This window comes from Vicugna pacos, chromosome 2, assembly GCF_048564905.1.
Source record: "Vicugna pacos chromosome 2, VicPac4, whole genome shotgun sequence".
NCBI lineage: Eukaryota > Metazoa > Chordata > Mammalia > Artiodactyla > Camelidae > Vicugna > Vicugna pacos.
Genome location: NC_132988.1, coordinates 29,982,640 through 29,995,445, shown reverse-complemented (window position 1 = coordinate 29,995,445; position 12,806 = coordinate 29,982,640). Strand labels below are relative to the sequence as shown.

At 35.1% G+C, this 12,806-nt stretch overlaps 1 protein-coding gene across 2 annotated transcripts in view; it reads right to left on the bottom strand.

Annotated features, from left to right (window-relative positions):
- The window catches only part of SCLT1 (sodium channel and clathrin linker 1), a 155,998-nt gene that overhangs the window by 118,566 nt on the left and 24,626 nt on the right, over nucleotides 1-12,806 (bottom strand). For both annotated transcript variants that reach the window (XM_072937586.1, XM_072937588.1), the window contains 2 exons: nucleotides 12,100-12,155; nucleotides 165-300 (listed from right to left, as the gene is read on the bottom strand). In XM_072937586.1, coding sequence (XP_072793687.1) covers nucleotides 165-300; nucleotides 12,100-12,155 — 192 coding nt within the window. The remainder of the gene's footprint in view (nucleotides 1-164; nucleotides 301-12,099; nucleotides 12,156-12,806) is intronic.

Sequence of the window (12,806 nt, the reverse complement as noted above, 5' to 3'; positions counted from 1 at the left end):
GTAGTACAAAAGTTTTGTTGTCTGTCAACTATTTTGCAAATTATAGAAAATTATTCCATTAACAACTTTGATATTCTGTTATTATCATTAATAAATAATGATTAACACAGATTTTAAGAAACTGTTTATTCAAGATACAATTCAATATATATATAATCACTCACTTGATTGGCGAGTTGAAGTTGTTCTTGAAGATTCCTGACTGTTTCATCATCTGTATATATCTCATTCCCCATCTCTGTGCCAAAGGGAAGGGCATCCACTTGCTTTTCAACGGCATCTTTTAATTCACTGTGCAACCTTTGGAACAAACAGTTAACACAAAAATAATCTAATTTTATTAACAGGAATTACTGTTTCATGGTTAAATAAATAGACAGTGGGGTCAAAAATCATTCTCTACACAAAAATCATTGTTAAGTCAACCTCAAAATTTACAGTGTTTAATCACCATTAAATAATGTGCTATAAGAAAAAATATTTTATCACAATTTTGAATGATTTAACCTGGTCATAATTAATTCAAGCATACATAATTCAGTTTGTCCTAGGAAGATTTTAATTTTTCAAAGAAGTGAAATTCAGAAATTATACCTTTTTAGTGGATGAAATAACTCAGAAAAAATTTAAATATGATAGTAATTTCATCTAGTTACTTAAACGGAAATGGGATTTTTCTTTTTTTACTGAGGTGTAAACAATTTACAATGTTGTCAATTTCTGGTGTATGGTACAATTGTTCAGTCATACATGAATATACATATATTAATTTTCATATTCTTTTCCACCATAAGCTACTACAAGATATTGAATATATTTCCCTGTGCTATACAGTATAATCTTGTTTATCTATTTTATATATAACAGTCAGTCTCTGCAAATCTCGAACTCCCAGTTTATCCCTTCCCACCCTTCTCTGCCCTGCAACCACAAATCTGTATTCTATGTCTGAAAGTCTGTTTCTGTTTTATATATTAAGTTCATCTGTCTTTTTTTTTTTTTTTCAGATACCACACATGAGTGATATTATATGGTATTTTTCTTTCTCTTTCTGGCTTACTTCACTTAGAATGACATTCTTCCATGTTGCTGCAAATAGCATTATTTTATCATCTTTTATGGCTGAGTAGTATTCCATTGTATAAATATACCACATCTTTTTTAATCCAGTCATCTGTCAACGGATATATAGATTGTTTCCATGTCTTGGCTATTGTCAATAGTGCTATGAACATTGGGGTGCAGATGTCTTTCTGAAGTAGGGCTCCCTGTGGATATATGCATAGAAGTGGGATTGCTAGGTCATATGGTAAGTCTATTTTTAATTTTTTGAGGAATTTCCATACTATTTTCCACAATGGCTGCACCAAACTGCATTCCTACCAACAGTGTAGAAGGATTCCATTTTCTCCACAGCCTCTCCAGCATTTATCATTTGTGGACTTTTGAATGATGACCATCCTTACTGGTGTGAGGTGATACCTCATTGTAGTTTTGATTTGCATTTCTTTGATAATTACTGATATTAAGTAGGAAATGGAATTTTAAATCTTGTACTATTATTTGTTATTTTCTTCACTGTGCTTCACAAAATGCATCTGACATCTAACTAGTTCAAGTTAATAAAAGAGCTGACTAAAATTATTCATGGTTATGAAATCAAGACTAGAGGCTTTCTTTTCCAGCATATTCTTAATAAGCTTGATCATAACTATGAAACCTTAAATTCAACTTTAATCTTACATTAAATTATATTTCATGCTTTAAAATTTTTAAAAAAGCATAAAAAGGTTCAACTTAAAACACTAATTAATGTTTTATATCAAAATTATATGAACCTAGAAGGAAAAACATTTCATAACATTAGAAAAATTTGAAAACAATTTATAAGCAGAAAATATTATTTATTATAAACACATCTCAAGATAAAAATTTTCCAGTTACATCCATCTCTCTAAAATAATTTAAACAGAATTATCTACCAAAAAAAAATCTTCTTTGAAACTAGAAAAAATCCAATCTTAATTTTAAAAATACATTTATTGAAAACAAAGTTCATCAAATACAATGAAGCTCACAAGACAAATACCTCATCAAAAACAAGAAACTTAATTACTCCCTAAAAAAAGGACAACTGCTAATTATTCTCTAAAGAAAAATTTTTTAAGTACTTACAAGTATCAGTAACATAAGGTTCTTACTTTTAAATATCTTACAGTATTAGAAGTACTTACTCTCTGATATAAAATGACATTTGCATAAGATAAAAATTATCAATACATAAATATAACAAGAGTTTAACAAAAAAGACATACCAAATCTCAGAGAAAAACCACTAATAATGCTGTAATGTATTTTCTAGCAGAGTTTCTACTCTCCATTAAAAGTGTACAAATAGATTACATCGCTATTATAATCTGCCTTTTAAAGTGTATTACTGAAACAAAAGCATTCTCCCATATTATAAAGTTTTCTGTAGATATTTTAATGATGGCATAATATTCCTTCGCTCCCACCATACAAAGACTTCCATCTTAATCAATTTAGCTGTCCGCTAATACTTTTAACTAATAATGAAATGAAACTATATAATTGTAAAATTATATTTATTTAGTACACCTATTTAAAATTATAAAGTTAAGAATTAAGATATTTCCTTTCTTTGTAACAAAAAACCCTTATCATTTATAACAAACAGTAAAGTTTTAATCAAAAGTAAGACAGTTTTTAGTATTTTGGAAAAATGTTTTGAAGGTCCCAAACAATAATTTTAAGCCACTGACTATAAACGTCACTCCCAAGAGTTTGGCTTGCAAGGTCACTTTTTAAAAACTGAAGTATAATTACCCAGGACATGTTTCACAGAACTAGAACAAATCATAATCAAATTTATATGGAACCACAAAAGACCCAGAATTGCCAAAGCATTACTGAAAAAAACAAAGAGGCTGGAGGAATAACTCTCCCAGACTTCAGACAATACTATAGAGCTACAGTCATCAAGACATCATGCTATTGGTACCAAAACAGACATATAGACCAATGGAACAGAATAGAGAGCCCAGAAATGAACCCACAAACTTTTGGTCAACTAATCTTTGATGAAGGAGGCAAGAATATATAATGGAATAAAGACAGTTTCTTCATGGAGAGAAGCAAGATGCAGGAGTAGAAGGATGCTTGTAGCTCACCTCTCCCACAAATTTACCAAAACTCACATCTACGGACTCACTCAGCCAACCAGAGCACCTGCCAAACTCCTATAGAACATTGCCCTCTTCGAAAGACAAAGACGCCAAAAATCTGGTAGGACAAAAGGAAAAAAAGAAGAAAAAGCAAAACAGTGCGGGACTGGTCCTGCAGGGAGGGAGCGGCAAAGGAGGACTAGTGCTCATTCACTGGGTCTCCCTCCTCCAACGGAGAGGTCAGCAGGACGGAGGGGTAGCCTCCGAGGTTCAGATCTGCCCAGAGCACCCCTTGTCCGACAGAACTAAGTTAAACGGGCACAGAGGGTCCCTGTGACACCCAGCCTGAGACGTGAGCTGGCAGCTGGGGGCCAGGACAGGCTGCCCGAGCTGGTGGAGCACTGGGACAGCTGCACTGAGGCAGCCCTGGGGGACTGCAGGGTGCTGTGCACCGTGGCTGGGAGAGGATATGGAGCAGAACAACCTCGGTCCCCCATAAATTGAGAAAAAAGCAAAGCAACACATCTGGTGTGCCCTGGGGGGGAAACGCGCCGTAGCCTTTGTCTCCTCAGACCACGGTGCCATTACTGGTGCTTCTGGCGAGAAGAGAGGCAGGGCGCAGACACAGCTGCCATATCCTCCTGTGAGCAGCATGTGGCTGGGGGCGGGGCAAAGCCCTGAATCTGCACCCAGGGGCTCCGCAACCTCCTAGGCAGGAGTGAGACTTGTTTACAGCCCAAAGCAGGTAAGATCTTTCTGCCCTGGCACCTCAGAGAACTCGCACTGTCGAGACAAACAAGGAGCTGAGATTTGTCACGGAGCAGGGGCAGGGCTGTTCCGAATCTTTCCCAAGCCCGCCTACGGAGCGCCAACCCGAGGTGGAGTGGGCAGCTGCACAGAGCAGCACAGCAACTGGAGCAGGGAGAGGGCAGGCAGCGACCTGCCTTCTTGGCAGGAACGCAGCACCTGACCACGGTGCTGGGAGGGGGCGTGATCTGCCCACCTGCCTCACCCAAACACAGCATCTGATTGCGACATCGGGAGGGGGAATGACCCACCCGCCCACCAGTGCCAGAGAGATATGAGCAATATGAAGAAGCAGAGGAACTACTCCCAATTAAGAGATCAAGAGAAATCCCCTGAAAGCATGATCAAGGAAATAGACATTGATGACCTACTAGATCAAGATTTCAAAAAAGGAGTGATCAAAGTACTTAAAGAAATAAAAGAAATAGTGTTTAGAGATATAAAATGTCAAAAATGAAATAGAATTTATAAAGAAGAACCAAGTAGAATGAGTAAACTCATTTGCTGAGATGAGAGCTGAACTAAAGGCTGTACAAAGCAGGCTAGATAATGCAGAGGAACGAATAAGTGACCTAGAAGACAGGACAACAGAAAGCACCCAATCAAAACAGCTGAGAGGAAAACAAATAAAAAAAAAATGAAAACAATATAAGGGATCTATGGGATAACATAAAGCGTGCCAATCTACACATAATAGGGGTTCCAGAAGGGGAAGAAAGAACAAAGGGGACTGAAAAGGTCTTTGAAGAAATCATGACTGAAGACTTCCCAAACCTAAAGAAGGAATCAGATATCCAAGTATAGGAGGCTCAGAGGGTCCCAAACAGGAAGAACCCAAACAGAAACACACAAAGACGTATCATAATCAAGATGGTCAGCATCAAGGATAAAGAAATGATCCTAAAGGCAGCAAGAGAAAAACAAAGAGTAAATTACAAGGGAACCCCCATAAGGCTCTCAGCTGATTTCTCTACACAAACACTACAGGCCAGAAGGGAGTGGCAAGATATATTCAAAGTCCTGAATGAAAAAAAGGTGCAGCCTAGGATACTCTATCCAGCAAGGCTATCCTTTAGAATAGAAGGAGAGATAAAGAACTTCACAGACAAGCAAAAACTAAGAGTTTAGCAACACGAAACCCATGCTAAAAGAAATATTGATAGGTCTACTCTAAATAGAAAAGAAGCAGGATGTTACAAAAATGAGAAACTTCTAACTGGAAAAGTGATAACTACCATGAATTACAAATAGAATAAACACAAAATTGTAAAAGAAGACATCTAAATCATTAAGAGTGGGAGAGGGAAGCAAGGAAAGCCACTGTGGAAAACAGTATGGAGATTCCTCAAAAGACTAGGAATAGACTTACCATATGGCCCAGGAATCCCCCTCTTGGGCATATATCCAGAAGGAATCCTACTTCAAAAAGACACCTGCACCCCAATGTTCATAGCAGCACTATTTACAATAGCCAAGAAATGGAAACAGCCTAAATGTCCATCAACAGACAACTGGATAAAGAAGTGGTGGTATATTTACACAATGGAATACTATTCAGCCTCAAAATCCAACAACATAACGCCACTTGCAGCAACATGGATGTCCCTGGAGAACGTCATTCTAAGTGAAGTAGGCCAGAAAGAGAAAGGAAAATACCATATGAGATCACTCATATGTGAAATCTAAAAAACAAAACAAAACAAAACATAAATACAAAACAGAAACAGACTCACAGACAGAATACAAACTTGTGGTTGCCAAGGGGTAGGGGGGTGGGAAGGGACAGACTGGGATTTTAAAATGTAGAACAGAAAAACAAGATTATATTGTATATAGCACAGGGAAATATATACAAGATCTTGTGGTAGCTCATAGTGAAAAACAAAATGTGACAATGAATATACGTATATTCATGTATAACTGAAAATTGTGCTCCATACTGGAATTTGACACAACATTGTAAAATGACTATTACTCAATAAAAAAAAGTTAAAAAAAAAAGACAGTCTCTTCAACAAATGGTGTTGGGAAAACTGGACAGCAGTATGTAAATTAATGAAGCTAGAACACTCGCTTACACAATACACAAAAATAAACTCAAAATGGATCAAAAACTTAAACATAAGACAAGATTCAATAAACCTCCTAGAAGAAAATACAGGCAAAACATTATCTCATACACATCTTAAAAATGTTCTCCTAGGGCAGTCTACCCAAGCAATAGAAATAAAAGCAAGAATAAACAAATGGGACCTAATGAAACTTACAACCTTCTGCACAGCAAAGGAAACCATAAGCAAAACAAAGCAACAACCTACGGAATGGGAGAAAATTTTTGTCAACAATGAAAGCGACAAAGGCTTGATCTCCAGAATATATAAGCAAGTCACAGGACTTAAGAAGAAAAAAAACAAACAACCCAATCCAAAAATGGGCAGAAGACCTCAACAAGCAATTCTCAAAGGAAGACATCCAAATGATCAATAGACACATGAAAAAATGCTCAATATCACTAATTATCAGAGAAATGCAAATCAAAACTACGACGAGGTATTACCTCACACCAGTCAGAATGGCCATCATTCAAAAGTCCACAAATGACAAATGCTGGAGAGGCTGTGAAGAAAAGGAAACTCTCCTACACTGCTGGTGGGAATGTAGTTTGGTGCAGCCACTGTGAAGAACAGTATGGAGATTCCTCAAAAGACTAGGAATAGAATTACCATATGACCCAGGGATCCTGCTCCTGGGTATATATCCAGAAGGAACACTACTTCAAAAAGACACCTGCACCCCAATGTTCATAGCAGCACTATTTACAATAGCCAAAACATGGAAACAGCCTAAATGTCCATCAACAGGTGACTGGATAAAGAAGATGTGCTGTATTTATACAATGGAATACTACTTAGCCATAAAAAGACAACATAATGCCATTTGCAGCAACATGGATATCACTTGAGAATGTCATTCTAAGTGAAGTAAGCCAGAAAGAGAAAGAAAAAATACCACATGAGATTGCTCATATGTGGAATCTAAAAAAAAAAAAAGAACACAAATACAGAACAGAAACAGACTCATACACATAGAATACAAACTTGAAGTTGCCAAGGGGTAAGACGGTGGGAAGAGACAGACTGGGAGTTCAAAATTTGTAGATATTGACAAGCATATGCAGAATAGATAAGCAAGATTATACTGTATAGCACAGGGAAATATACACAAGATCTTGTGGTAGTTCACAGTGAAAAATAATGTGGCAATGAATATATGTATGTTCATGTATAATTAAAAAATTGTGCTCTACACTGGAATTTGACACAACATTGTAAAATGACTATAACTCAATTAAAAAATGTTAAAAAAATTTTTTAAAAAATATTTTCCATAGCTGTAAAAAAAAAAAGCTGAAGTATAATTGACTCACAATGTTCTATCAGTTTTAGGTGTACAACACAGAGATTCAATGTTTTTATACATTACAAAATGATCACCACAGTAAGTCTAGTTACCATTGTCACCAATGTTATTACACTATTTTATTGTCTGTATTTCCTATGTTGTACATCCCTATGACTTATTTTATGACTGTAAGTCTGCCTCTTAATCTACTCCTGCACTTCACTTATCCCTCAACCTCTACAAACCCCCTCTGAAAACCACTTGTTTGTTCACTGTTTCTATAGCTCTGTTTCCACTGTTCTGTTTATTTGCTTCATTTTTAAGATTGCACATATAAGTGAAATCTATGGTATTTATCTTTCTCTGACTTATTTCACTTTGCATAATACTCCCTAGGTCTGTCCATGGCTAGTTTTCATTCTTTTTTTAATAGCTGAGTAATATTTCAATTGTGTGCATGTGTAAACAGATATAGATAGATCTGTGTCTACATATATAACACATCTTTTTCCATTCACTTATCAGTGCACACAGGCTGATTCTATACCTTGGCTATTGTAAGTAATGCTACAATGAACACAGGAGTACATATACCTTTTGCAGTTAGTAGTTTTGTATTCTTCAATGATGTGGTAGATTAATTCTTAATTTTTTTAAGGAATCTTCATACTGTTTCCCATAGTGGATGTACTAATTTACACTTCTGACAACAGTGTACAAGTGCTCTCTCTTTTCTCCACACCCTAGCCAACAACTGTTATCTGTCACTTGGAATAGCCATTCTGACAGGTGTGAGGTGTATTTCAAGTGGTTGTGATTTGCATTTCCCTGATAATTAGGGATGCTGATCATTTCTATGTGTCTGTTGGCCATCTATAAGCCCTCTTTGGAAAAATGTCTTCAGCTTCTCTGCCTTTTTTAAAAACAGTTGTGTATTTGATGTTGAGCTGATTTCTTTGTATATTTTGGATATAATCCCTTATCAGATATATCATTTGCAAACATCTTTTCATTCAGTAGACTGCCTTTCCATTTTTGTTGATAGATTCCTTTGCTGTTCAATAGCTTTTCAGTTTGATGGAGTCCCATTTGTTTATTTTTGCTTTTGTTTCCCTTGCCTAAAGAGACTGATACAAAAAAATATTGCTAAGACTAACGTCAAAGAGCTTACCACCTATGTTTTCTTCCAGTTTTGGGCTTTCAGGTACATTTAACTCTTTAATATTTTTGTATATGGTGTGAAAAAGTAGAAAATAATTCCATTTGATTCTTTTGCATACAGCTATCCAGTTTTCCCAGCACCATTTATTGAAAAGGCTCTCTTTTCCATCTTATATTCTTTCCTCCACTGTTGCAGATTAACTGACCACATGAGTACGGTTTATTTCTGAGCTATCTATTCTGTTCCATTGATCTGTGTATCTGTTTTTGTGCCAGTACCATACTGTTTTGGTGACTGTAGCTTTGTAGTATAGTTTAAAATCAGGGAGTATGATACCTCCAGCTGTTCTTCTTTCTCAAAATTGTTTTGACTATCTGGGGTCTTTTGTGTTTCCATACAAATTTTAAAATTATTTGTTCTAGTTCTGTGAATAATGCCACTGGTATTTTGAAAGGGATTTCATTTGTTCTTGATATTAATTCAATCTATGATCATATATCTTTCCATTTGTATGGATTGTCTTCAAGCTACAAGTTCAGAGGCTTTGCCTTCCCACTGCAGGACCACAAGCTGGGAAGACTGATGTGGGGCTTGGACCACTTGCTTCTTAGGGAGAACTTCTGTGACCCATTTGTGGGTCACCTACCTCAGGATGTGGGTCTTGACTACACTGTATTTCTGCCCCCTCCTTCCTGTCTTGTTTTAGTTCCTTCATCTTAAGTTGTGGAAAATCTTTTCTGCTAGTCTTCAAGTCATTCTCATTGATAGTTGCTCTGTAAATAGTTGTCATTTTGGTGTGCTCATGGGAGGAGGTGAGTTCAGGGTCTCCCTATCCCATCATCTTGGACATACCTTGCAGGGTCATTTTTATAGTCCTGCATTGTCATGCCAAGCAAGAACTCCCTAAAGTAGTTTATTTTTATTTGTTTTGGTATCTGAAGTATTTAGGGAAGGGGTGTCTAATCTTACAGTTTGCAATTCTGTGCTGTCTCTTGTTCAGTATGTCCTGATTCTTCAAATGTATTAAAATGTTTAAAACCCAATAATGTGGAATTGCATACTATTATATAATTCATGCTATTGCTAACTTCCATTATTTAAACCTGACCATGTATACATATTTACTACATTTATAAAAATGATACTCTTTTGACTTTGCAATCCTTAACTGCAATACATAATTATTAAAAGCAGGATGTTGCCCTAATGACAGAGTTCACTTTAAAATCTGACATTTCGAGTTACTAAAAGTGCCTTTTAATAAGCTCTGAATCCATTTTTTCTCACTTCCCTATTGTACTAAGAATAAGTACATTCATGAGAAATAACCACATTACTATTAAATAGCAGATTTTTACAAGACTGGATGCAAAAGACCTGGACATAAAAGGAAGAGTATGGAGTCAAATATAGGAAACAACTAAGTCATTAGCTCTATCATTAGGCATTTATGCCCAATACAAAATACAAACAGTCTACATACACTGGTGATTCAAAAATCTTAGTAATACTCTTCACTACAAAGATGATAGCTTGTTTAATGATTATCTTGCGAAAGAAGAGTAAATCATAAAATGTTAGAGTCAGAAAAAGTTTCTCATGGCAAAAAACACAAATAAATGAGAAAAACTGAAAATACAATTAAGAGACTTGCATATAAGAACACAAATAAGAAATGCCAAACTTTAAAAAAGCCTATGCTTTATATGAAATTAAAACTAAAAAACATGCATTTCATTTTTTGGTTTAGTTATACAAGTCAACGACAAAAGATATATCAGGGTTCAGCCCAGTTGTATGAGCTTTCAAAGTTAAACTTGGGATAGAGTAAAACTTTAAACATTTTTTAGAAGAAAATATAAGGGAAGATCTTTCTGACCTCAAGCTGAGGGAGGATTTGTTAGAGACACAAAGACCAACAACTGTAAGACAAAAGATTGTTATATTCAACTACCTTAAAATTAAAAAAAAATTCTGTTTATCAAATATATCACAACCTGAGAATAGACATCTGAAACATAACTATTGTCTAGCACGTTGAATGGGCCATTGGCACTCATTCTTCATTCCCATCCCTTTCCATATCCCAGCCTCTATCATAGTGGCTAAAGTCTAAAACTATGTTTCCCACATGTCCTTGCAGATGAAATTGTGGATGGGATTAAAGTTGCACCAGTAACATGTCCTTGCAGATGAAATTGTGGAGGGGATTAAAGTTGCACCAGTAAGAAGCACCAGTATGGAAGGCAGAAGTGAGCTGAGAACATTTTTCTATTGGTACAACAGACGGTAGACAACAGTGCCTCTTATAGTCAGTACCCCACACCCCATTTTCCAGTGTCAAGTGTCCAGATTCATGGAAATGATGCTTTAGTGGTAGCCACAGAGATGGTGGCAGCAGCATTAACTCCTGACCTCAGAATCTCATCTAAGGTATGACCCTAAAGCCAGTGATCTTACTTACATAGTACTCAACTGTAATTGACTAAATTCCTTCTTATTTGAAATTTGTACAATGATTACTGCTTACATTGATTGGTACACCAACAAATATTCAAATTACATAAAGTACTTTGACAATTTATTAAGGAAAAGATAAACAAATAGAAAATTGGAAAAAGAAATTAACAAGCACTTTGTCAGAAAGCCATATGGGTAAATAAATACATGAAAAATGGTTAATCATACAGGTATTCAGGAAAACATAAATTAAAACCATGATGAAATACCACCTAGGACTCAAAATAACAAAAACTAAGAAACCTGATAAGAGCAAGTGCTGATAAAAGATCTGAATCAAAAAGAACTCATAAATATCACTGGTGGTATGTAAACTGGTACAGCCACTTTGAAAATTAAGCTGGCATTAATTGCAAAATTGAATATTCACATAACGTATGACTCAGCAATTTCATCCCTTTAAACTCTTGTAATTGTGCATGGTATTGAGTGAAATAAAAGTCTCAGAAGACTAAATAACACCATTTTAGATACTTTAAAAAATGCAAAACTAAATAATATATCATTAGGAAAAAACATACCTATAAAAATTTTTATCATTCCCTTGCTTTTTAAAAACAAAATTCAAAATCGTTATTAACCTATGGCAGAGGGAAGGAGAGGGATGAGATAGGGAAGGAAAACATGGATAGGTGCACCAGTATTGGTAACATTTTAGCTCTTAACTGGATGGTGGGTTGACAGGTTTTTGTTCTATCAGTATGTTTCCTAACATACATATATGTTATATACTATACTATTAATGATCGCTAATATTTATAAAGTGTTTATTAGGTATCCCTATTTTACTTTATGCCAATCTAATAATAGATTGTTATTATCGCCAATTTATAGATGAGGAAACTAAAGCCCAAAGAGGTTAAATAACTTGTCCAAGGTCTTCTAAGTAATGGAGCTAGGAGTGAAACAGGAAATTAGTCCAAGAGTCCACATTCATGACCAGTATACTACATGTATAAAATATCAGATAAAAATAATAAAAGCCACCTAAGAAAAGAATAAAATAATAGTTAATTGACCTACCTTTCATTTTCCTTGATTACATTTTCAAGCTGTAGTTTCATTTCACCCGTCTGTTTCTGAAAGAGTAAAATATGGTTGTAGGAAAACATTTTCCATATAATTAGATCTGAAATGGATTAAGTAGTCCAATCATCTGCAAGTAACCAGATAATATGACTCTAGTCTAGAGATAAGAAATAATTATTCTTCACTTCTAACAAGCAATATTAAATACGTATTTTCATGATATGCAGAACATGATAAAACACTTGGAATAGAATATAAAAGTATTTTATATAAAATTTAAGAAATATTTATAAATAATTCCTATGATTTCTAGATATTTATAGGAAAACAGATGAAAGATATTCCTCAGTATGTCACCATAACAAATACCAGATGATATCTAGACTTTGAATGTATATCTTAATTAATTGATCTTAGGTGAAGCCCATATAAGTGCTTTTATTTCAAAAAGTAAAATGTTTATGGTGAAAAAAGAAAATAGAGATCTTCCTTAGCAGTAATTCATTCAGTCTCTAACCACCTTTTATTAATTGTCGAAACTCTCTGCACTATACAAGGCTGCCAACGTGGTTGCTAACACAAATTTTAGTAGGAAAGATGGTAAAAAGTCACTAACTGAAATATAAATAAGAATAAAACATACACTGTAAAGGAAATGAGATGAAGGTACAATTAATTTTCTTTGAGGGGATAAAGGGATT